Consider the following 25,667-nt stretch of genomic DNA (forward strand, 5'->3'; position numbering starts at 1 on the left):
GGGATGCTTGCAAGGTGACCCACGTCTCAGCCCACGAGGGTCGCGGGTTCTCAGGTCGCGTGTGGATGCCTGCAGGAGCCCGAGACTCAGGATTTGCTTGGTGGAGAGCGTGTCCCGGGAGGCGAGGTCCCAGATGGAGACGGGCTTGGGATGGGGTTGTGGAAACCGCCCTGGTTCTTCTAGACAGCTGGCGTCTAAATTCGTGCCTGGGGACTGGGACACAAACAGTCCTGAAAACCCCCGGTTCCACCGAACACACACTTGGGAGTATCTTCTGGATACTGGTTAAGGGATGCAGACGATCAGAGCGACAGACAGCCCTTATGAACTCACTCGTGAATTTTTTCTAATGTTGGGGGGCAGAGATGCTGGTGTGAGAGCGCGCAACTCTTAGTAAACCCTCCCCAGGCCTGCGTCTGTCTTGCTTCCCCTTCGCCTCCCGCCGCCGCCTCTCCCCTCACCTCTCCCAGCGTCCGCCCGCATCCACGCCCCCTTTCCCCTCCCATCTCGCGGCCGTGGCGCTCAGCTCGCCGCCCACCTCCCCACAGTCTCCCGGCGGTGCTGGCGGACGGTGGCCGGACGCCCCGGCTCCGACTCGCGCTGTCCCGGAGCCCCACCCCGCTCTCCGGCCTCGTCAGCGTTGGTGACCGCGTTAGGGACACTTTGATTCGAGCTGGGCAGCGCCCCTGAGGACCGAGGAAGCTTCGCAGGTAAGGATGGAGACACCTCACCAGCCCCCTTTTCTCCCAAGAAAGGGCGAGACCCCAGAACTTAGAAGTGTTCCTGAGAAACGCAGGACCCACCCCAGGGAGAACTCCTTTGAAGGGCGCTGAAGGTAGAGATCAAACTTAGCACTTTTAAGCCATCAAAGAACGGCTCTTGCAAGTAAGCAATTCTTTGTGCTGGCCTCTGCACCGTTAATATTTAACAGTAAAAGTGTTTGCATTGGAATATAAATGGAATTCTTTTTACTTAAGCACTACCAGAGGGGACCCTCTTTATTTTTATGATTATTAACAGATGCCATTGAAAAAGGTGTAAAATGCATTCCTGGAAGGTCTACTCCGGTTGAAAGCCTCTTTGGCAGGGTTACTACGAAAGCTAGGAAATCTCTTGCTCTCTCATCAACTTGGTTGCGCAGGTCAGCGAAAGGAGCAGTGGAAAACATTCTAAAGTGAGAAGATGAAATGAAATTGAAAAGTCCTGGACTTGCTCTAAAAAACTCTAGCAAAAAAAAAAAAAAGTGGGGCGCTGGGGGAGACCACTGGAACAAGATTGGCAAAATATTGGTAGTTGTTGCTGCAGGGTGATGGGCACGGAGGAGTTATAATTTTCTGTTTCATAGTTTTCCCTCTACTTTTGATATTTTGTCATAATTTTTTTTTTGAAAAGTTGTAGAAACACTTCCTGATTCCTCTGACCTTTTCACACTGTCATTGATTTGAAAGAAGCTGCATATCCTATCTAGGTGGTTTTCCTCCCCTATTAACCTTTCTCACTTCTGAAATTAATTCTCATTTTATCCCAAGTGTGTCTGTCTCCACAGAGAATTATAAAAGTCATGTGCTGTTGCCTGGAGAACTATGCTTAAAATCTGGTTTATAATTTAGAAGAGAGAAGGTTAAAATTCCAGCCAAATAAGACATCTCAGCCTAAAAGTAGTGCCCCAGCATCATATGGAATTTTATTTTTATTAGGAAATACTAGAAGAGCTCGTTTAATGTGAGAAGAAGTTGGTCATGGATACTCTGTCTTATTTTTCCTCCAGACAGCTCAGCAGCTATTGTGCTTTTAAGAATCTTCTCTGTATTTTCAAATGTGAGATTGTTTAGTCTAGTGCTTGGCACACAGAATGTGCTCATTGTGTTAAAATAATCAATTGCTAATGTGAGTTAATTATTTATCTTTGCCCAATGCTCAACTATCCATGGCAAGCATATTGCATTTTAACAGTGGGATGAGATTCAGAATTTCGGAGACTGAAGCTACCTCACTGGGTTAACTTTGCACATGAGAAATCTGAGATGAGAGGTTGGAAATAGCAAAGTATGAAAGTTATTATTTTATGACTTTGCTTAACTAGAATATTTTCAAAAGCTTTAGAAACTTTAACAGATGTTTGCTTAGCTAAAAATACAGAGATCATAAGATGCTTTAAAGCCTGTAGAGTAGCAAACCTAATGCAGTCACAGATAGGCTTTGCTTTCAAAGGCCAACTTGCAAGATAGAAAACAAGTCAGGAGCCATATGCTGTGCTTTTCCCATGTCAGTGGGTGAGAGTCAGCAGAGGCTTCCCTTTGGGGCGTCCTTAGTGCCTTTCACCCCAAATTCAATTTACACACAGCATATGCTTTGCACAAATTGAAGTGTACAGGTCCTGGAAAAATAACTTAAAAAACAAAGAGGAGGTTTTTTTTGTGTGTGTGTGTGATGAGAAACAGAAGTTGTGGGTTACTGTAAAATAATCAACTGTGTAACTTTACCATCTTCCTTTCCCTCCCCTACTGCCAAAAATTTTAAACAGACATTAATTATTCTGTCTCATTTCTGAAACTAAACTTGACGATGGTGCTATCGTATTTTGAACAGAAACTGGCACATTGTCAATGAACTTCCTTGCCATTTATTTTTAGCATAGAATCAGTGGCAAGCTTACCCTTTAGAAATGGATTATGAAGTCTTCGGTAGACGTGACATATTTGGCAGGCTGAAGATTTTTCATGCTGAAGTGAACTGCCGCACCTTTGGGGGATTGTTTAGCGGCGCTGGAGATCACACTGGAAGTGTGCTGACACCACAGAGGTTTTGGGAACCCGCCTGCCAGAAGGTTGTCTGGCTGTAGACAACATCGTCAGCCCACAGCTCGTCAGGATGGGCTCTGTGGCCTGGAGGTGGGTTTTCTAAATGTGATCAATTCCACATGTGACAACAATCTAGTATATTATTAACCAGTTAGACTTCTCCCCGTCCCATGAATCCTACATGTTTTTTTTAAAGTAAATTTGATTTTGTAGCTTAATGAATGTAAACCATTTAAATGTGAGATCTTAGATTAGACAGCAGGCTAGCTTCGCCTCCTAGTGGTAGCAGTAGGGATAGCAGGCAAGTTCCTACTCTAGGAGTCTAGGAATTTCAACTGCTTGAGGCTCGCTGATAAGGAAGTGACTTGTGTTTTTTCCTTTGTGATTTAAGCTAGAACTTTAATGCTGAAAGATATCTTAGAAGGTTTTAAGTTCAACTTAAAGACTAAAGAGGATTTATCGCAGAGATTCTTAAACAAGGAAAGAGACTTTGAAACGATGCATAGGATTGTAAACACTGTTTGCTTTTGTTGAATAAACACATTTATCTACCTGGTTCCAGTTCTCCCGTCAGCCTAGAAATACTACTCCATGTCACTGTAGTGTTTTATCATAATCTTCAAGGTTTAGTTCTAAAATTGCGTGTTGTATAATTTTTCTAAAAATGAAAAGTTTCATTTATGTTTACATCTCTGACCCAGTGTTTTCTCCTACTACTTCTTCCTTTCTAAACATCTGAGGCAGACAATCCAAAATTTTTTTTACCTAAGTGTATTCATTTCCTACTGCTGCTGTAACAAACTGCTAAAAACTCAGTGACATAAAACGACACATTACCTTATAGTTCTAGAGGCCAGAAGTCCAAAGAGGGTCAAAGCGGTTGCAGTTTTTTCCTGAAAGTTCCAGGAGAGAATGTCTTCTTACCGTTTGCAAGATCTACACGCCACCTGCATTTTGTAGCTTATGATTCGGCCCACCCTGACCTCTGCCTCCAACTTCACAGCTTCTTCACGTTCTTGACCCTCCTTATAAAAGTGATTACATTGTGCTCACCTGGGAACCCAAGCTAATCTCATCACACAATCCTTAACTAAATTACATCTGCAAAGTCTCCTTTACCAAGTAAGGAACACAGGCCCAGGTCCTGGGGATTAAGATGTGGCTCTCTTGGGAGCTGTTACAGGCATAACTTGGAGATACTGTGGCTTTAGTTCTAGATCACCACAAAGAAGCGGATTTTGCAATAAAGCAAGGTGCCCCAATGCATATAAAAGTTACTGTAGTCTACTAACTGTGTGGTAGCATTATGTCTAAAAAACAATGCATATAACAGTTGAAAAATACTTTATGTCTAAAAATGCTAACCATCATCTCAGCTTAAGCAAATCCATCTTTTTGCTGGTGGAGGCTCCTGCCTTGATGCTGATGGCTGCTGACCGAGCAGGGTGGTGGTTGCTGAAGGCTGGGGCGGCTGTGGCAGTTTCTTAAAATAAGACAACAATGAAGTTTGCTGCGTTCATTGACCCTTCCTTTGGGAACGATTTCTCTGCAGCATGCAGTGCTGTTTGATAGCATTTTACCCATCTAGAGAACTTTCAAAACTGGAGTCAGTCCACTCAAACGCTGCTGCCACTTTATCAACTAAGTTCATGTAATATTCTAAATCCATTGTTGTCATTTCAACAGTCTTCAGAGCATCTTCACCATCTCAAGAAATTATGTTCTTTGCTCATCTGTAAGAAGCAACTCTTCCATCTATTAAAGTTTTTCATGAGATTGCAGTAATTCAGTCACGTCTTCAGGCTCCACCTCTCCTTCTAGTTCCCCTATGCTGTTTCCACCATACCTGACCCACTTTCTCTACTGAAGACCTGAACCCCTCAAAGTCAGCTATGAGAATCAGTTTCTTTCAAACTGTGTTAGTATGTTGACTTCTTTCCATGAATCACGAATGTTCTTAATGGTACCCACAATAGTGTCTCCTTTCCAGAAGTGTTCAACTGACTTTGCCCATATTCATCAGAGGAATTACTATCTGTGGCAGCTGTAGCTTTATGAAATGTATTTCTTAAATAATAAGACTTGGAAGTCATAATGACTCCTTGATCTGTGGGCTGCAAAATGGATGTTGTATTAGCAGGTATGAAAACAATATGCATTTTATGTTCATCTCTGTCAGAACTCCTGGGTGATCAGGTACATCAATAAGCAGTAATATTTTTTTTTCTGGGTTAAGATTCCATTTTAATTAGATTCAGTTACTTAGAATCAGTTCATCTCTTACAAACATTTGTGCATTATCAAGGAAAGCATAACTTACAGTTCTCAAAATTCAAAATCAATGAGCAGTAATATCTTGAATCTTTTTTCTGAGAGTAGGTCTCAACAGTGGGCTTAAACTATTCAGCAAACCGTGTCGCAGAGAAATGTACCATCATCCAGGTTTTGCTGGTCCACTGATAGAGCCCAGGCAGAGTAAATTTAGCCTCATTTTTAAGGGCTGTAGGATTTTCAGGATGGTAAATGAGCATTGGCTTCAGCTGAAAGTCACCAGCTGTATTAGCACCTAACAAGAGGGTCAGCCTGTCCTTTGAAGTTTTGAAGCCAAGCATTGATTGCTCTCTAGATATGAAAGTCCAACGGCATCTTCTTCCAGTAGGGAGGCTGTTTCATCTGCATCGAACATTTGTCTGTCAGTGTAGCCACCTTCATGAATTCTCTTAACTAGATCTTCTGGGTAACTTGCTGCAGCTCCCACATCAGTATTTGCTGTGCCACTTTGCACTTTTAGGTTGTGGAGATGACTTCTTTCTTTAAACCTTGTGAAACAGCCTCTGCTAGCTTCAGAGTTTTTTCTGCATCCTCCTCACTTCTCTCAACCTTCACAGAATTCAAGAGAGTTAGTACCCTGCTCCTGATTGAGGCTTTGGCGTAAAAGAATGTGGTGGCTGGTCTGCTCTTTTGGCCAGACCATTAAAACTTTCTCCCTATCACTAACAAGGCTGTTCTGCTTTCTTATCATTCGCGTGTGCACTAGAGTAGTTCTTTTAATTTCCTTCAAGAACTTTTCCCTTGAGTTCCCAACTTGGCTCACTGGCCCAGAAGCCTAGCTTTAAGCTGATCATATCAGCTGTCCACATGCCTTCCTCACGAAGCTTAATTATTTCTAGCTTTTGATTTAAGGTGCAATATGCAACTCTTCTTTTTTCACTTGAACGCTTCGAGGCCATTGTAGGGTTATGAATTGGCCTAATTTCAAACTGTGTCTTGGGGAACAGGGAGACCTGAGGAGAGGGAGAGAGCTGGGGGAGAGGGCAGTTAGTGGAGCAGTCGGGACACACGCAAGACTTACTAAGTTCACTGTCTCATGTGCATGTGGTCTGTGGTGCCCCCGACACAATGACAATAAGAACCTCAAAAGATCACCAATCACAGATCACTGCAACAAATAATAAAGACAAAGGATTACCAAAACGTGACACAGAGACACAGAATGAGCAAATGCTGTTGGAAAAATGCACCTAGAGAGTTGTTCAGGGCGGGGTTGCCATGTGGCAACTTGTAAAAATCACAGTATCTGTGAATTGCAGTGAAGCGCAATGAGACGAGGTCGGCCTGTACTTGGCGTACTGTGGTGAGATGCAGTCAGAGATGCATGAGATGCATGAAATCCTTTATCAATATTTACCACTGTTTTGACCCTTAGTGTTTGATCCTAATAATAATAATTGCTGCCATTTGCTGAGGGCTTACTGTTCTCTGGGCATTGTGTTTATGTATAGGTTGGTACAAAAGTAACTGCAGTTTTCAGACTGTGAATTTTAAATCATTATAGCCAGGCACAAATGTATCTTTATTAATCACAATAGGAACCGTTAGAATCAACACATTTTTGCCAACAAGAAGTAAGCTTGCTAATTCCTGCAGCATAAACATCTGTGCTTCGGGGTTTGATAAACTCCTGGAAAGTATTTTCTGCCTCCTGCTGGTTGTGGAAGTGTTCTCCCTGCAAAAAGTTGTTGAGATGCTTGAAAAAGTGGTAGGTGGTTGGTGAGAAGTCAAGTGAATATGGCAGACATGACATTTTAGACATCATTTCTATAGTCTAAAAAAATATAAAATAAACAGCAAGTAATTTCATTAGCAGAAAAACAAAGCGAGGAGTGCACATTAAAATGATGTATAACATAGACACATTTATTTAAGAATGTATTCCAGTATCAAATGGCCAAGTTCAATGATGTAAAACTGCAATTACTTTTGCACCAACATAATGATATTCGTGTCTCACAAAAATACTCCAAAGTATTATTCCCTGTTGAACAACTGTAGAAAATAAGGTTTGGGGGAGATTAAGTGATCCTCACGGATCATAGTGCTAAGAAGTCACAAGTGGACTTAAACTGGTTTGACTTCAGACCCCCACTGCCTCCACCATCCTTGAAGCACCCCAGTTCTCACTGTCCCTCTTGGTCACACATTGAACCCTATTCCTTTGCCTGTCATCCTGATTGCACACTTTTTAGTTTAAATGTTGCCTCCATTTCAGTGCTCTAGCTAGTGTCTGACCTTCTCTGGGGGCTTCACTGCACCGGGAATTGAACTTTATAAAATACCTAGTCTCCTGTGCATACATGAAAGTGATGTATGAAAGTCTTACAAGTGTTCTCTAAAACCTAACGCAGTTAATGCTCACTTTCCAGCTGTCTGCTATCACTAGTAATGCCCCCTCTCTCCTGCCCCGGCCTTTTGCCTCAGCCAGCAGTTCTGTCTGCAGATCCAGACCATGATGCCTATCCCACGTGTCTCAGTCTTGACTGAGCATGGGGAGAATGAAAGTGGAGGAAGAGAGATGGCTGGAGTGTGTTTTCACATTTATGCACGTGTGTGAGTGTAGGCAGTGGTGCTGGAGGGGCAGGTGGCTGGGATCACGAATGGCTAGATAAAAGACAGGGAAGTTGTCAAAAGCGATTATGCAGTCATTGCTATGTCCAAATATGCATGAAGGTAGAAGCTGATGTTGGTCCTACAAGGCCATTGATCTGACTGAGCCTCCACAAAGTGTTTGACAGATTAATGCAAAATGATGTCCCATGGCAGCAAGCTATACACATGAACTTGGACAACTACCTCCCTGTCTGTTACAAGGGACCAGGTAAATAGAAAGGACCAAGTTAGTGACTCTATGACCAGGTACAGATCTTTGATGGTAAATCAGCTCTTGTTCATATACGGGAAAAAACCTCATTCAAAATATTTAATATGGTGAGCAAGCATCTCATCTTTCCTTCATCTGCCTGCCCTACTTAAGTTAAAATGTAAACTTTAAAGGGTAACAAACCAAAAAATAAAAGAGAAACTGAGCCTGAGAATATTATTATGTCATGCTATGCTATATACTTTAGAATAGGTTCACTTGAAAAGTTTGGTTTTTGTTTTTTCATTGTAAATTGCTCCCTCAGAGTAATTATTTTGCTATTGACTGTTTCTTTTTAGGTTGAAGGCCTGTTGCAGTTCCAGAATTCTTAGGGTAGGTCTAGGCTTAAAATAATACATAGGAAATGCAACTCAAATGTTCTGTGGCTGGGTAATGTTTAATTATACTTAAGTTTAATAGCAATGAGAAAAATATATTACAAAGCCACAGATATTCATAGAAATGAGTAATTAGGAAAGCATTCATTTGGGACTTCTCTAAGATGAAGCTGTCCTTGAACAAAAACCAAAACAAAGAAAAAGGGAATTTTCAGAGTGTGTCAGAAACTATCCTGAAATAAAAATATTTGAGTGTAAAATTGACTTTAGAAAACCAAAAGTGCTATAACTTTGCCTTATATAATTAACTGTTTTAAAGTGATATTAATTTACCTGCTAAAGTAGAATAATAACTATCGGGTTGGCCAAAAAGCTTGGTTTCTCCATAACCGTGTATGGAAATACCTGAAAGAACTTTTAGGCCAAGCCAACATAAAAGCACTTATAACTGAATGTGTCTATGCTCTGGGCTCAGTGGTAATTCTTTGCATATACCAATATATTTAATTCTCACAATTATGAAGTTGAAATCACTATTATCTCCACTTTGCAGATGAGGCAACAGAAACTTTGTTGATCTTAATGAACTGCCCAAATTCAGATGCCTAATAAGTGGTGAAGATGAGACTTAGCCCAGGTCTTCTTACTCCTTGGTCTGCCCTTATAACTACCATGCTGGTAGAGAAATCCAAATATTCTAAATACTTATCAGCACTCACATTTCTAAGAAAGCATAAGTGAGGAAACAAACAAAAGCAAGAGCAACTAATCCCCTGTAGTTACAGGTGGTTATTTCTGTTAAGAGTGTAGACCAGGTACAAATGTGGAATACTATCTGCTCCATCAGAAGAGTTTGTCTACAAATGCTGGTGTTCCTTTTTTCCTCTCTAATTCCCTTTCGCTCCATCCATCTCCATGGTCCAACCCATAATCAGCTACGTGTCTGACTCATGGTGAGGACCATAACTGCAACCTCACTTTCATTAACCAAACTAGAATTTGAAGCCCCAAATCCAAGCCATCTGGAAAGTGACAGGGAAGGTCACAATTACAATGGAAGACAGGAAAAAGGAGGAGGTTGAGGGAAAACAAGAGACATTAAAGCTTTCAAAATACTATAGCTGCTCCACAGCCGGGGCCGTGTCTCTTTAGTTAGTGCTTTTGGGATGACAGGCGTCTGTACATGTATCCATTGAGCCGTGGCTGGCTCTATCAGTAAGAGCTGTCATTTACACTACACTGACATTTTACCACGAGACAAACTTAGATTTTCCAAAAGAAAGTGTCCTGAGACACTTGTCCAATTTGAAATTACAGGCCAAATTAGACTAAACCCATGTCCTTTATTACTGTGATTCTGAGGTCCTATGACAAGGTTCTGCCCTTCCCATGCCCAAGGATAGATGTGGGCACAGCTTTTATTCCTGTGCTACGCTGCAGCTGAGTCCTCCAAAAGGCACCGGCCAGGGCTGGCCAAGTGATGCTCTTGCATCATCTGTAGCATTGGATGTTGGAGGCATTACACACAAACCTGCTGAATTTGAATATTTTCAGATGTATTATTAAATCACTTACATGAAAGTATGTTTTTTCCCCTACCAAAGGCTGAATCTTCCAATATTGTTGTTGCTGTTGCTTCATTGCTAAGTCATGTCCAACTCCTTAAGACCCCATGGACTGTAGCCTACCAGGCTCCTCTGACCATGGAATTTCCCAGACAAGAATATTGGAATGGGATGTCATTTCCTACTCGAGGGGATCTTTCTGTAATAGCTGTTGCTAACACAGGAAAAGCGTGACATTCAGAATAAATTTACTTTGTACACAATGAGGAACCTGTAACACAGGTTCCCGTCATGTGGAACCTGGTTAAGCAGTCATCCCTGGAAAAACCTTCTGAGGAGGATCTCAAGCTGCTGCGGTTCTGAAACTGTAGTGAGTATCAGAGTTGCCTGGAGAGCTGGTTAAAACATACATAGCTGGGAACCCACATCCCTCCTGGAGAGTTTTGAACAGTAGGTCTGGGTTGGGTCCTGAGAATGAGCATTTTTAACAGGTTCCTAGGGATTGCTGACACTGCTGGTTTGAGGACTACAACCTGGGCATTCCTTGATGTGACAGAGTTTATTCTGCAACACGCAAGTATAGAATCCTACTAACAAACTAAAAATATTCTTTTGAGTGGTTTGTGTTTCATTTTGAAGCCAAAGACAGGGGAAAAAAAACAAAAAACAATGTCCTTGCTCAGAGCAGTCAGGAAGGAGGAGTTCCTCATTATTCACAGGAGGGTCTGCCTTTTTGTTCTATTTAGGCCTTCAACTGATTGGATGAGGCTCACCCACATTAGGGAAGGCAATCTGCTCACCTTAGTCTACTAATTCAAATGTTAATTTCATCCAGAGACACCCTCCTAAACATACCCAGGACAATATTAGACAAAATATCTGGGCAACTTCTGGCCTAGTCAAGTTAGCACATAAAATTAACCATTACATGTGACTCTTAAAAGTCTGCCTACAGAATTAATGCACAGGGAACATGTTTTATTTGGTAAAGAACAGGGAAACTTGATTCATATTCCAGTTCAGTGATTTGCGTAGTAAAAAACCATCTTGTCAATTATAATTCAGCATTTGCATTCTGCCTAAGTCCTAAGTAGCTGAAAACTTGCAAGGCTAAATTAAACTGATAAGAACAGATACTACACTTGATCTTAGCCAAAAGGCTGAGAAGCGATTGCAAGGCTAAATTAAACAGTACTGAAAACAAAAACAGAAATATGTGAGCAGTACCACAGTACCTAGATTTAGATGCTCTTTCTTTTGCTTGAGAATGCCTTTGACACATTTATTACTACACAGATCACTATTATCAAATGTTAAAATGTACAACGTGACTCTCTGTAGTTTTTAAATGAAGATAATTGGCTGACTCAGTCTTTAATGTAATCATATTTTAAGTATACAATGAATGGCTGTTATCATGTAGGGCTAACTTAAAATAATTTTAAAAAATATTTCCTATACCAAAAAATTTGTTTGACATTTTGCTAAGGATCAAATAGATAAAAAAATATATATGTATCTTTTTAAAAAATCATCTGCTTTGGTCTGTTGATGAACTAAGGGGCAGCAAATAACTGATTTTAGCATTTCTTTTTGAGGGAAAGACAACTTTTCATCTTGGTAACTACCCAATAAAACATATAATTTCAAGATCTCAGTAGTTACTGAACTGTTAGCTTTATTCATTACAATCCAATTAAATAAAATGGATGAAATACTCATTATGAAAACTGCATAGGAGGTACAAAATATTAAGTGGTTCAACAAAATCATTAACAATATAATTACTGTTTTGTGTAAAATCAAATTTGCCATGGTAATGATTAGAAAATATTGTACATGTGTGTGGATTTTTTCTGAAGTATAGTTTACTGATTTGGGGTACAATAACCATCAGTCTACAGAAGAATGCCCTGTCTCCAAAATAAAGTACAAGGTATTAGGCAAACAATGCAGTTTAATATTCACCAGAATCACGATTGCTTAGCATTCAAGTGTGAGCAAACAGAAAAAAATGGTAAAGCTTATTCTAAAGTAGAAGTAAAGGTTATTCTAAACTTGCTTAAGATGTTTTAATATATAATGATTCAAAATAATTATATCATGTTTTGATGAACAGATCATGTTTAACCAACAAAGAGGTTAATGTAGTATATGTTTTTGTTTTATCAGAAGAATGTTATTAGTTTGTTAATAAAATTCCATACTTGGATATGGCAAGATGAATTCTGTTGTGTCACGAGATGCCCTTATTTGGCTCTGCATCAGAGGCAACTTTTGCTTTTCCTGCCAGTGCTCAGGATCTTAGGGGTGTACCCTGGTTTGTGGGCCATTCCTGACATTCTGTATTAACTTTCTTTTCCATGCAAAAGCTTATCAGAAAGCTGTGACAGTGAAGGTATTGTAGGCATAAACTAACCTTGAACTGACTCTGCTTTATACAAAGTGCAAAGCATTTGCCAAGCCTGGATATGTTAACTATTAGTTAAAAACAACTTGGAACATAGCTCACAAATTTCCAAATTGCTGCTCCAAAGAATGTTACACTCCCCCTTACCCTCACAAAGCAATTACTGACAAACAGCAGTTCTAGGAAGAGATTTACATACCAGCAAACCCAGGGAAGCAGGAAAAGAAGGCAGGAAGATGTAAATAATAGACGAGATATTATACAATTCACCAAGTACTGGAAACTTTCGATGGCTCTCAGGTGATGAGACCCATGATGAAAGGGTCCCATTAAACCTATGATTTAATCACGATCGTGCTTCCCCCAAGTGGTAAATCCATGACAATCGCCTGTGCTCCATAAATTAACAATTTTAATATCTAGTAAAATGCCACTATAATGCATTTTTGTATATTGCTTTGCTTGGGTGGTAGTTCCAAGCACAACTTCGTTTTTAAGAAGAACAGGGTACACTTTTCTTATTTTTGAATAAAACAGCCTGTGCTGTGTATTCTTTATGATAAGGAGTTCTGCTTGTAAAAAATCAAAGCAGCTCAATAGTAGAGGAGCGCCTTTATTTATTTCTAAAACTTCTACTGAATATTTTAGAATATTATCTGATGATTTAAACAAATTTTAAATGTAGACCATTTTTGAAGTTTTTTATGATGTTATATTAAACTTTTTTAAAATTTATTTTTAATTGGAGGATAATTGTTTTACAATATTGTGTTGGCTTCCTCTATACAACGCAAATCAGCCATAAGTGTATATATGTCCACTCCCTCTTGAACCTCCTCCCAACCCCATCCCACTTTTCCAGGCTATTACAGAGTACTGTGTTGAGCTCCTTGTGTGATACAGCAACTTCCCATTTTTTCTTTTTTCCGCTCAGTTGTGTCCAACAGTTTGCCACCTCAGACTATACAGTCCATGGAATTCTCCAGGCCAGGTTACTGGAGTGGGTAGCCTTTCCCTTCTCCAGGGGATCTTCCCAACCCAGGGATCGAACCTAGGTCTCCGGCATTGCAGGCGGATTCTTTACCAGCTGAGCCACAAGGCAAGCCCAAGAACACTGGAGTGGGTAGCCTATCCCTTCTCCAGCGGATCGTCCTGACCGATAGAACCGGGGTCTCCTGCACTGCAGGCAGATTCTTTACCAACTGAGCTATATGTGATAATGTATGTTTCAGTGTTACTCTTGTAATGCGTCCCACACTCTCCTTCCCTTGCTGTGTCCAAAGTCTGTTCTCTATGTCTGCATCTCTGTTCCTGACCTGCTAATATTCTATTGCTGACCTGCATCAGCACCCTTTTTCTGCATTCCATATAGATGCATTAAAATATATGGTAGTTGTTTTTCTCTGACTTACTTCACTCTGTATAACAGGCTCATTTCTGTTTTACATTTTGTTTTTTTGTCTGTGAGGCATGTGTGATCTTAGCTCTCTGACCAATCTCCTGCATTGGCGGGTGGGGATGGGGAGGTGGTGAAGTCATAACCACTGGACCGCCAGAGAAGGCTCTATTATTTAGTGATTTCAATTGCACCATCAATCAGCTTGGTCTGCAAGCCGTGATTCAGGGAACTACAGTGTATTCTAGTGAAGGCCTTTTTAAAAAAAGTATTTTTCCAGTGAATGCCTTTTTGAGCTCTGTGCTAGTCGTTTACATTCTAGAGATGAGGAATTTATGATCCGTGCCTTTATTAAGACGCTAAGTTCAGGGATGGTGTCAGACATCTGTCGTTATCTTTATTTCTAAATCATCTGCAGATAAGCTTGCTGGAGACCTTGGAAGGAAGAGGGTGTGGCTTAGGCACCAGAGGACCCCATCTGCCCCTCTTCTTATTCTCCCCTGTGTTGGGCTGTCTGGAGAGGAAGAGGGGAAGATGGTAGGTGGGGGTGGGACGCATGGGGATTAGTGCTGGTGGAGGGCAGTTTGAGTGAAATCAGATTTACTGATTTTGGATGTCTGCAGGAGCCTGCCTAGTATGGTGTATTTCTAATCTCAGTACAATCTAAGTACAGTGAAAATAGGGACTCCTCTTAGTGGTGAAGTTACATTTAGGACTCAAGATCCAAATGAATGGTAATTAACATTTTAACAGAAAGCAGTATAGGTTCATCTGTACCATTTTTCTAGATTCCACATAGATGCATTCACCTGTTTTTCTGACTAATGTATGTGCACTGCCATGCGTAAAATGGATAGCTAGTGGGAACCTGCCGTATAGCACAGCGAACTCAGCTTAGTGCTCTGTGGGGACCTAGGCAGCTGGGACTGGGGGTGAGGGTCTAAGAGGGAGGTGACATATGTATACCTATGGCTGAGTCACGTGGCTGTACAGCAGAAACGAACAAAACAGTGTAAAGCAACTACACCCCGATAAGACAAAAAGCATAAAGCTTCTGTCTTCTTTTTCTTCTTTCTTTCTCTGTTTTAAAGGACAAGATAGAAGAACAATGGGAACTATGCTCTTTGGGTTGATGCTTTTCACCCTTGGGTGGACCCTCATCGATGGATCTGAAATGGAACAGGGTTTTATGTGGCACGTGAGAAAAATACCCCGGCTTGTCAGTGAAAGGACCTTCCATCTCACCAGCCCCGCCTTTGAGGCAGATGCTAAAATGGTGTTAAATCGAGTGTGTGGCATCGAATGCCAGAAAGATCTCCCAGCCCCCAGTCTTTCTGACCTGGAAGACTCGCTCTCCTACGAGACTGTCTTTGAGAATGGGAGCCGAACCTTGACCAGGGTGAAAGTTCAAGGTTGGGTCCCTGAGCCAACTCAAAACCTCACCTCACAAGGAGCACCCGTGAGAAGAAAGAGACAGGTGTACGGCACCGACAGCAGGTTCAGCATCTTGGACAAGAAATTCTTGACCAATTTCCCTTTCAATACGGCCGTGAAGCTCTCCACAGGCTGCAGTGGCATTCTCATCTCTCCCAACCATGTCCTAACCGCTGCCCACTGTGTCCACGATGGAAACGACTACATCAAAGGCAGCAAAAAGCTAAGAGTAGGCTTGCTGAAGATGAGAAATAAAGGTGGTGGCAAGAGACATCGGGGGTCTAGGAGGAACAGGAGGGAAGTGAGTGGTGCTGGAAGAGAGGAGAGCCAAGACAGTCTGAAGGAGACAGCCAGGGCTGGAAGGAGGAGAAAGGGATCTGCTCGGGGTCAGAGAGCTGCTGACGGGAGGCCGTCCTTCCAGTGGACCCGGGTCAAGAACACCCACATCCCCAAGGGCTGGGCTAGAGGAAAGAGCGGAGACCCAGCCCTGGACTATGATTACGCCCTTCTGGAGCTGAAGCGCCCTCACAAGAAGAAATACATGGAGCTGGGAGTCAGCCCCACCATCAAGAAGCTGCCCGGTGGGATGATCCACTTCTCAGGCTTTGATCAGGACAGGGCAGATCAGTTAGTCTACCGGTTTTGCAGCGTGTCTGATGAGTCCAATGACCTCCTCTATCAATACTGCGATGCCGAATCAGGCTCCACTGGCTCCGGGGTATATCTGCGTCTGAAAGAGCCAGACAAAAAGAGGTGGAAACGCAAAATCATCGCGATCTATTCTGGCCACCAGTGGGTGGACGTGCACGGTGTTCAGAAGGACTACAACGTGGCCGTGCGCATCACGCCCCTCAAATATGCCCAGATCTGCCTCTGGATGCATGGGGATGATGCCAGTTGTACCCACGGCTAACAGATACCTGACATGAGGTCGTCGATGATCCGGACACGGCAGAGAAAAGCAGTTTTGATTTACTGTAGCAAAGATCACTTCATAGGTTTTGCCCGGACTTGAACCCTATCAGTAGCATTTCAGCATTTTTAATGTTTCCTTTTTCAAAATTAGGAGCTATTCATACATTTTTTAAAAACATGTAGGTATACATCTTGAAACTAGATGGGTACTTTAATGCCAAGTGTATATTCTTCTTTACATGGTGATAAGTTTCATTTGTGGGAAAGGTTTTGTTTCTTTCTGCCTTTTTAAAGATTGGACACTTTAAAATTTCAAGCATAAATATTATGTGATTCCTCAATGGACTAACTCTCAGGGTCCTACTCTAGAAAGAGGCTTATAGGGTGCTGGTTGCATATTTAATGTGAAACTGCATATACAGAAGTGGACAATCACATGGCTACAATCAAATTTGAGGCAGTAATTTACAGCACACTCTGTACTACTCTGAGATAGACCCATTCAGCCTATGCTATCCCTCTTTGTTTATATTGCGTTTTCCGTTGGGTCTAAGAAACTTTTAGGTTTGTTTTAAGAATTACAAGGAACAGAAAGATTTATAAATAAAACTATTAACTATTTTACTGCCTTAAAAATACCAACTGAAGTGTTCTTATTTATGGGAGAAATACTTTGTTCTATGAAATAAATTTAGTTTAAAAATAGGGAAGTTGAAACATTTTAAGATCTCAAGTTTTTAACTCGTATTAACAATACGGACTTTTCAGGTATGCATAGGGAAGACCATTGAAAAGTTATAAACCATCAGGTATTGAAAGCCTGCGTCATTTTATGTCACACAATCTCCTATGAATGAGGTGTTACAGTTTTGGACAAGGAAATCTATGTCTTTTTCAAGGAAAAGCCCTTTCATCCCCTTGACGAAGTTATTTTCTTAATAGGGCCATAGACATATTATTGGTGATTTCTCTGATTAGGGGATTTTTATATGTGTCCTTTTAACAAGATGAGTATAATTTATGAATATAATTTTCTTTTAAAATTCTGATTGTTTTTACTAGGGACCAAGGCTATATCCTCACTTGGGCCATCATGGCAGTCTCAGAAGACAAGAGTCCAGTGACTGCCCTAGGGCAAAACTCAGAGTAGGCCCTGAATACTATCTCTTCAATGAACAGATATTTGCAGAATGACTTGTGAGAGGCTACGCTGTGCTCAGTTGCTTAGCCATGTCCGGCTCTTTGCAACCCCATGGATTGTAGCCCACCAGGCTCCTCTGTCCATGGAATTTTCCCAGCATGAATACTGCAGTGGGTTGCCATTTCCTCCTCCAGGGGATCTTCCTGACACATAAGTGGGTTAGTTTAGGCCACTGTGTTTAAAGGGTTTTCATGATCTGTAACTGAGTGCACTATAAAACTTAGGAGCTGTAGCCCTGATTTCTGGGCTGTTCTTCCTGGCAGTTTCAAGAATACATACTCTTCTTCTGGAACAAACCCAAGTCATTGATTCTGCCTGAGTTCAAAGTTATTTTACTTGTTATTATTTTCCGTAATAAGAAGTTATACCCTTGACTAGTATGCAAAGGGAATAAATGACTAGATTATTAGAAAAAGTGATTTTGTAAATGGTGTCGAAAATAGCTGAAATTTCATACAAGTTATATTGTTTTATAACATGAATCTGTTAGAAATCATTCAATAAAAAATAAATCAACTGTAATTCTTACTATGTTTGTATATATGTTTTATATACAGGGTTTTAGCAAGTATTCAATTAAACTGCTTATTAAAAAAAGAGATTCTATTAATGCTAAGCACTTTTTGCTGGGAAGTATTTAACCACCAGTAGTAGTGGAATTGGGCTGTTGTCTCAAAAAATTTTGATCAGATCTTTTTTGGGGAAACATCTATATGATCACTGTGATGCAAACATTGGCACACTTGCCAACACACACACATTCCTCATCTTAGATTCTTAGAAAATAAGTCCTGGGTTTGGGTCAGTTTGGAGGAATTTAGAATTCTCAGCATCAGTAGTTTGGTTCTTAAGGTTAAGTTCTGATTGTACATGATTTCCTTAAAATCACTGTACAATATACTTTCCAAAAATATAAAAATTTAGCTCAGTTTATTTGCAGAGATTTGATTCTCTCATTTTCTTCTCTTTCCCAAGAGAATCATGAATATATGACTCATCTGGGACCACTAAAATGTACTATTTACATTACTCAGTTTAACCTCACATACTTTTTCTGTTACACTTATCAGATTTAAAATAGAAAATTAATTTGAATTCTCTTAGCCAAACACACATACCCACAAACACATGCACTGTCTACTGTGTGCCAAGGAGGATACTGACTTACTGCTTAGAGAGACTTATCAAGAGGTGAATTCAAAGAAGTATTTATAAAACAACTGAAACTTAGAATTGTGAGTTTTTTCTTTACCCAAGTAAAATATTTCATTTTATGTTTTTTTTCTTGCTCAAATCCATAAGTGTATGGGGAGAAGAGACTTAACAGTTTTTCCTTTTTTGATATGCTTCTTAGTTAAATCCCAAATGTTCATTTTGAATAAGATTTAAATATATGTATAACCAAGATCAGAGTTCTGGACAAATCATTACCCTTTTTATTTGTAGGTCATCTTTGACCTACAAAGAATTTCTTTGAAATTCTTATTTCTTAGAATCCCAGGATTAGAAAGAACATAAAGATCATCTATGTTAATTCCACAATTTAGATTTTAATTTCCCTCCATAGCATTCTACTGAAGGGTTTGTCTAGTAATAAGAAAAATTGTTCACCACTTAAAAGATTATTTAGTTATTAAAACTAATTCAGGAATATAATTTATTGCTTTAAATCATTAGTTCATTTTGCCACGTATTGCAAAAATTGTACAGTGCTTATCTTGCATTTTAACCCAATCTTGACAATTTTAATTATTCATAATTCTTTGGCCTTATACTAGTAAATCAAATATTTACTCTCACCAAAAATGAACTGTGATCATTAACTAAGAATATTGGGATAAGGCAATTGAACCACTGTACCACTAAATGTACCACAAAATGCAGACTTAAAATGAAGAAAGTAAGGAAAACCAAGAGACCATTCAGGTATGACTTAAATCATATCCCTTACGATTATATAGTGGAAGTGACAAACAGATTCAAGAGATTAGATCTGATAGAGTGCCTGAAGAACTATGGACAGAGGTTCGTGACATTGTATAGGAGGTGGTAATCAAGACCACCCCCAAGAAAAATGCAAAAAGGCAAAATGGTTGCCTGAGGAGGCCTCACAAATAGCTGAGAAAAGAAGAGAAGCTAAAGGCAAAGGAGAAAAGAAAAGATATACTCATTTGAATGCAGAGTTCCAAAGAATAGCAAGAAGAGATAAGAAAGCCTTCCTCAGTGATCAGTGCAAAGAAATAGAGGAAAATAATAGGATGGGAAAGACTAGAGATCTCTTCAAGAAAATTAGAGATACCAAGGGAACATTTCATGCAAAGATGGGAACAATAAAGGACAGAAATGGTATGGACCTAACAGAAGCAGAAGATATTAAGAGGTGGCAAGAATACACAAATGAACTATACAAAAAAAGATCTCCATGACCCAGATAACCACGATAGTGTGATCACTCATCTAGAGTCATACATCCTGGAAATGTGAAGTCAAGTGGGCCTTAGAAAGCATTGCTATGAACAAAGTTAATGGAGGTGATGGAATTCCAGTTGAGCTATTTCAAATCCTAAAAGATGTTGCAGTGAAAGTATTGCACTCAATATGCCAGGAAATTTGGAAAACTCAGCAGTGGCCACAGGACTGGAAAAGGAAAGTTTTCATTCCAATCCCAAAGAAAGGCAATGCTAAAAAGTGTTTAAACTACCACACAAATATACTCATCTCACATGTTAGAAAACTAATTCTCAAAATTCTCCAAGCCAGGCTTCAACAGTACGTGAACCATGTGCTTCCAGATGTTCAAGTTGGATTTAGAAAAGGCAGAGGAACCAGAGATCAAATTGCCAACATTCAATGGATCATAGAAAAATCAAGAGAGTTCCAGAAAAACATATACTTCTGCTTTACTGACTATGCCAAAGCCTTTGACTGGGTGGATCACAACAAACTGTGGAAAATTCTTCAAAAGATGGAAATACCAGACCAACTGATCTGCCTCCTGAGAAATCTACATGCAGGTCAAGAAGCAACAGCTAGAACCAGACAACTGCTTCCAAACTGGGAAAGGAGTACGTCAAGGCTGTTTGTTGTCACCCTGCTTTTTTAACTTAGATGCAGGGTACCTCTTGCAAAATGCTGGGCTGGATGAAGCACAAGCTGGAATCAAGATTGCTGAGAGAAATATCAATAACCTCAGATATGCAAATGACACCACCCCTTTGGCAGAAAGCAAAGAACTAAAGAGCCTCTTGATGAAAGTGAAAGAGGAGAATGAAAAAGTTGGCTTAAAACTCAACATTCAAAAAACTAAGATCATGGCATCCAATCCTATCACTTCATGGCAAGTAGATGGGAAAATAATGGAATCAGTGAGAGACTATTTTTTGGGGGCTCCAAAATCACTGCAGATGGTGACTGCAGTTATGAAATTAAAAGACGCTTGCTCGTTAGAAGAAAAGCTATGACCAACCTAGACAGCATATTAAAAGGCCAAGACATTACTTTGCCAACAAAGGTCCTTCTAATCAAAGTTATGGTTTTATCCAGTAGTCACATATGGATGTGAGCATTGGACTATAAAGAAAGCTGAGCACTAAAGAATTGATGCTTTTGAACTGTGGTGTTGGAGAGGACTCTTGAGAGTCCCTTGGACTGCAAGGAGATCAAACGGGTCAATCCTAAATAAATCAGTCCTGAATATTCATCAGAAGGACTGATGCTAAAGCTGAAACTCTAATACTTTGACCACCTTATGCGAAGAACTGACTCACTGGAAAGGACCCTGATGCTGGGAAGGATTGAAGAAGGGGATGACAGAGGATGAGATGGTTGGATGGCATCACTGACTTGATGGACATGAGTCTGAACAAGCTCCGGGAGTTATGATGGACAGAGAAGCCTGGCATGCTGCAGTCTATGGGGTTACAAATAGTTGGACATGACTGAGTGACTGAACTGAATTGAACCAAGCACTGGGCATTATAAGGAAGTGGCTCTATAGGTATAAAGAGCCTGAAAATATCTTCTTTATTCATTAATGCGGTTTTCTTGTAATGTATGTTTTGGCTATTGATTTTTAAAAGTCCCTGCCAAGGCTTAAAAACATTTTTATTGAAACTGAGTTTTACAAACATTGGAGATGTTACTTGTCCAGTTTTTTAAAGCTCCAATTGATTAACAAGATAATCTTTTTAATTGATTTTTCTTTCTTCAATGGTCAAATCATGAAGTTCAGAGATATTTAGGATATTTGGTCTAATTGGTGGTGAAATCATGTTCTCATCAGATGGAGTCAGTGTATAGGCAGATGCACAATTCTTTACTGATTCACCATTCAACTAAGGGGGGGAATCACACTTTGATAGTCTTCTAAATAAAGTCTAGGAGGGCATGCGTGAATGCTAAGTTGCTTCACTTGTGTCTGACTCTGTGTGACCCTATAGACTGCAGCCTTCCAGGCTCCTCTGTCCAGAAAATTCTCCAGGCAAGAATACTGGAGTGGGTTGCCTTCTCCAGGGAATCTTCCCAACCTGGGGATGGAACCTGCATTTCTCACATATAACCTGCATTGGCAGGTGGGTTCTTTAGCACTGGCGTCACCTGGGAAGCGCAGTTTGATCCAGTTAGTGAACCTGTCTAGAGCAGGGTGGCCAAAGTCACTTCTGATCCCAGTTTGGGCTAGTCTGCTTTACCCACAGGCAAGGTTAATTGTCCTAATCAACTAGGGCCGCCATAACAAAATAGCAGAGACTGGGTGGCAAAAACAACAAAAAAAATTATTTCTCACAGTTCTGGAGGCTGGGAAGTCTGGCAAGGTAGGTTTCATTCTGAGGCCTCTTAACTTGGCTTGTGATTACATGACCTCTTCTTTGTGTATTCTCAGAGAGAGAAAGAGAACAAGTTTTTTGGTGTCTCTTCTTACAGGGGCACTATTCCCAGCATGAGGGCCCAACTTTCACAACCTCATCTAACAGATGTGAGAGCTGGACAATAAGAAAGGCTGAGTGCTGAAGAATTGGTACCTTGGAACTGTGGTGCTGGAGAAGACTCTGGAGAGTCCCTTAGACAGGAAGAAGATCAAACCAGTCAATCCTAAAAGAAATCAACCCTGAATATTCATTGGAAGGACTGATGCTGAAGCTCCAATATTTTTGGCCACCTGATGAGAAGAGCTGACTCATTGGAAAAGACCCTGATGCTGGGAGAGACTGAAGGCGGGAGGAGAAGGGTATGACAGAGGATGAGATGGTTGTATGGCATCACCGACTCAATGGACATGAATTTGAGCAAACTCCGGGAGATGGTGAAGATGGGAAGCCTGGCGTGCCGCAGTCCATGGGCTCGCAAAGAGTCGGACATGATTGAGCGACTGAACAACAACAAAGCCCCATTGCCAAATACTATTTATTGGGGGTAGGGCTTCAACCTTTGGATTTTGGGGAGACATAAACATTCAGCCTATAACTAGAATCTATTCCAAACCCACAAGCTGTATCAGGCCAAGGGAACTCATAAACAAAGCAATCAACAGAGGAACTAGGCAATGGGGTAGAATGGCGGCCCAGGCTAACCAATCCCCTTTTCCTCACTTTCATGATCATTATCTCAAGTGTTTTATACCTGGCACAGAGGATGTGCTAAATATATGCTTAAAAATAGCACCCAGTATACCTTGAAGCTTACTCTTTCAGGGCACCTATTCTGTACTGTATGATAAGGCTCCAAATACTAAAGGTATTATCATAACTGCATATTGTATGTGTTCAAGTAAAGGAGATGTTTATTTGCAATGAGAATTTTAATATCAGAATATTGTAGTATGCCACAGGAGTCAGACATATGCCACATTCCTTTAGTGGCTATGGTATTTCTGATAAATGTATCTTCAAACCAAAGGGTGCTGGGCTCCTGTAGTCACACCTCATCCCCTGCTCTGCCATGCAAACATTTCATCAGACAATGCTTCAAAACTTGCCTCCAAGTCTTTCCTTTAAGCAATATTTTAAAATTTCCAATAACGTGGTAAAATGCATCTCTTTTTCTCAAGCCTGAGGACAAGGAGTCTACATAGAATATCTACTTTAATCCACACTGCAGTGACTGTGACCATGTGATCCGTTATTCCCTTCCAGTGTAGTTACCAAACTGAGACAATATGATATTTTTTATCTACATTTGTAAATGTCTTACTAGTAGTAAAACTTGCATTTATGTTATTGAAATTGCTGCATATGCATTTATACACTGAAATGTGTGCGATACATACTCTAACGCATATGGCCGAGGTAAGAGCAAAACTCTGAAAACTATTCACACAACTGAATACAGATGAGTTTGGCAAGTTCCTCTTGCCTTTTGCTCAGCATAACTACCGTTCAATTTCATCAGTGATTTGTAACATACCATACAGTGAACATCTCACTTATCTAGAATTTCCTTTGCTGGTAATTTCAAGTATCTAAAATATAACAAAAATATTAAGCTCTAAATGTTATTCTCTGCTGACCAAAATGGATGACATGAAGTTACTTTTACTCTGGAAATGATATTAATAAGTTGGGTCATCTCATTTCCCAAAACGTAATTGAAGACAGCTGCCAAGACAAGTCTAGAACAATGCCCAAAAATGACAGCCTGACAAAGAAGGATGCAGACAAACTGCATCTAAACTACTGCATATGCAAACTAAACTACTAAGACAACAACAAAAACAGGTATTAAAAGCTACAAAATTATAGGAGTTTGAAGTAGTTGATTTTGGTGCTAGTAGCTAAGCAAATGATATTAGCTTATGAAAGTATACCAATATATGTTATGTTCCAGTGTTGACTGAACAATTGATATAAAATTTAGTCATGTTCAGTATGAGTTTTAGAAGGTATCATAGAATGTTTTTCATAAAAGAGTTTAACATATATTTTTAAAGCTTTAAAAGAAGAGAAGGACCTATGGTCTACGGAATTGACTTGCTTTTGTACCAAGTGAAATCCTAAGATTAAAAATCAAGAAAGAGAAAAAAAAATCTTTCCTAAATATTTTATTATACTCCCCAAATCCTTAACCATTTAAATACTTGTGAATTTTGACTGTTATAGCGGTACCGAAAATTTAGAAGTTGCCATACAGCTGAATCCAATTTATGCATACACAGCCCTATGGCATACAAACAGTGACTCTTGTGTACTGGAAAAAATTCAGGATGTGAAATACAATACTTTTAGTTGTCTAACCCTAGTAGACTGCCCTGTATACAGTAAATGGTCACCAGATATAATATGCTGATAACTGTAATACTAACTACAATATATAATTAGAATTATATAATTACTAATTAATTACAATTATAATACTAATTATAGGAATTATCCACTATGATGGAAAGAAAGAAAGACTGGAATTTCCTAAGGGCGGAGATCATCCATCATGAACCCTTAAAGAACTGGTGTGAGTGGGAATGAGTGTGCACGCTGGCACATCCTGGGAGCCCTAGGGCAATGCAACTCTCGGTTTCTGAAACTAGTCAACGTCCCCTCCCCATCAAGTCACTCCTAAGCCTCCAGCTTCCTGGGGTTTCGCCAACAACACAATGTTTTGCTAAGAAATGCCTATTAAGGAACTACTCCTGTCCCAGCTAGATAAAGTCCTTCGGGGGTTTCCCAAGAGTAATGCTCAGACTACAGAGGTTTCTGGAAGATAAGAAGTCCCTTTCTGTTACAAGCATGCTCTGTTCTTCTCCTTTTAACTGACAGGAGTAAAAACTGCAACTTTTCCTTTCCTTAGGATGGAAACTAAGGCTACTGACCCCGACACCAGATCACAGAACAACATAAACCTCAGGGTATAGGAGGAAAAAACACACTAGTAAGCAGTAGAGATCTAAGAGAATACATTCATTTCTCCCCCCTCAAAACGCCTTTCAATGGATCAGTTGTTAGAAAACTGCAGCGAATAATCTTAGAAGATGCACCTTAAACTTTTCAGTAGTTTTTCTTTACAATACCTACAAAGTGCCATTTAGTTTTTTTTTCTTTTTTCTTTTAAAAAATCAGAGTGGGCTTGGGGCCAAAATTCTAAGGCCAAACAAAAGTACCACTTTATCAAGCAACTGCCTAAAAATAAAAGCGTATTATTTTTGAGACAGAACCAAATTTAGTATTCTGCCACTGTACTTGGAACATGTACTTTAAAAGGCTCTCTTTGTGGCCTGGGAAAATAAGCGACACCATTGTACCCACCCAATGGGCAGCTGTCCCACTTCATGTAGATGGTACGTGGCTGATGTGGTTCGTGGAAGATGTCCTGGGCACTCATCGGCCCAGCATCTCTCCTGCACACAGCCACCAAATGAAAGCTTGGGTTTTGGTGCAAGCTAATGTATCATAATGTCTTAGGGACCATCTTTTTATGACCAGGA

The 25,667-nt window shown here is 40.3% G+C and overlaps 1 protein-coding gene and 1 pseudogene across 1 annotated transcript; one reads left to right on the forward strand and one right to left on the reverse strand.

Moving 5' to 3' along the window:
* The first annotated feature begins 559 nt into the window (after positions 1-559).
* Positions 560-17,775, forward strand: PRSS35 (serine protease 35). The gene is made up of 2 exons (XM_020878875.2): positions 560-710; positions 14,799-17,775. The coding sequence occupies exon 2, from the start codon at positions 14,816-14,818 to the stop codon at positions 16,052-16,054; it is 1,239 nt and encodes a 412-aa protein (XP_020734534.2). The 5' UTR covers positions 560-710; positions 14,799-14,815; the 3' UTR covers positions 16,055-17,775.
* LOC139029729 (U2 spliceosomal RNA) lies at positions 10,923-11,073 on the reverse strand (annotated as a pseudogene).
* Positions 17,776-25,667: the final 7,892 nt, after the last annotated feature.

The sequence above is a fragment of the Odocoileus virginianus genome, chromosome 19 (assembly GCF_023699985.2).
Source record: "Odocoileus virginianus isolate 20LAN1187 ecotype Illinois chromosome 19, Ovbor_1.2, whole genome shotgun sequence".
In the NCBI taxonomy this organism is placed as follows: domain Eukaryota; kingdom Metazoa; phylum Chordata; class Mammalia; order Artiodactyla; family Cervidae; genus Odocoileus; species Odocoileus virginianus.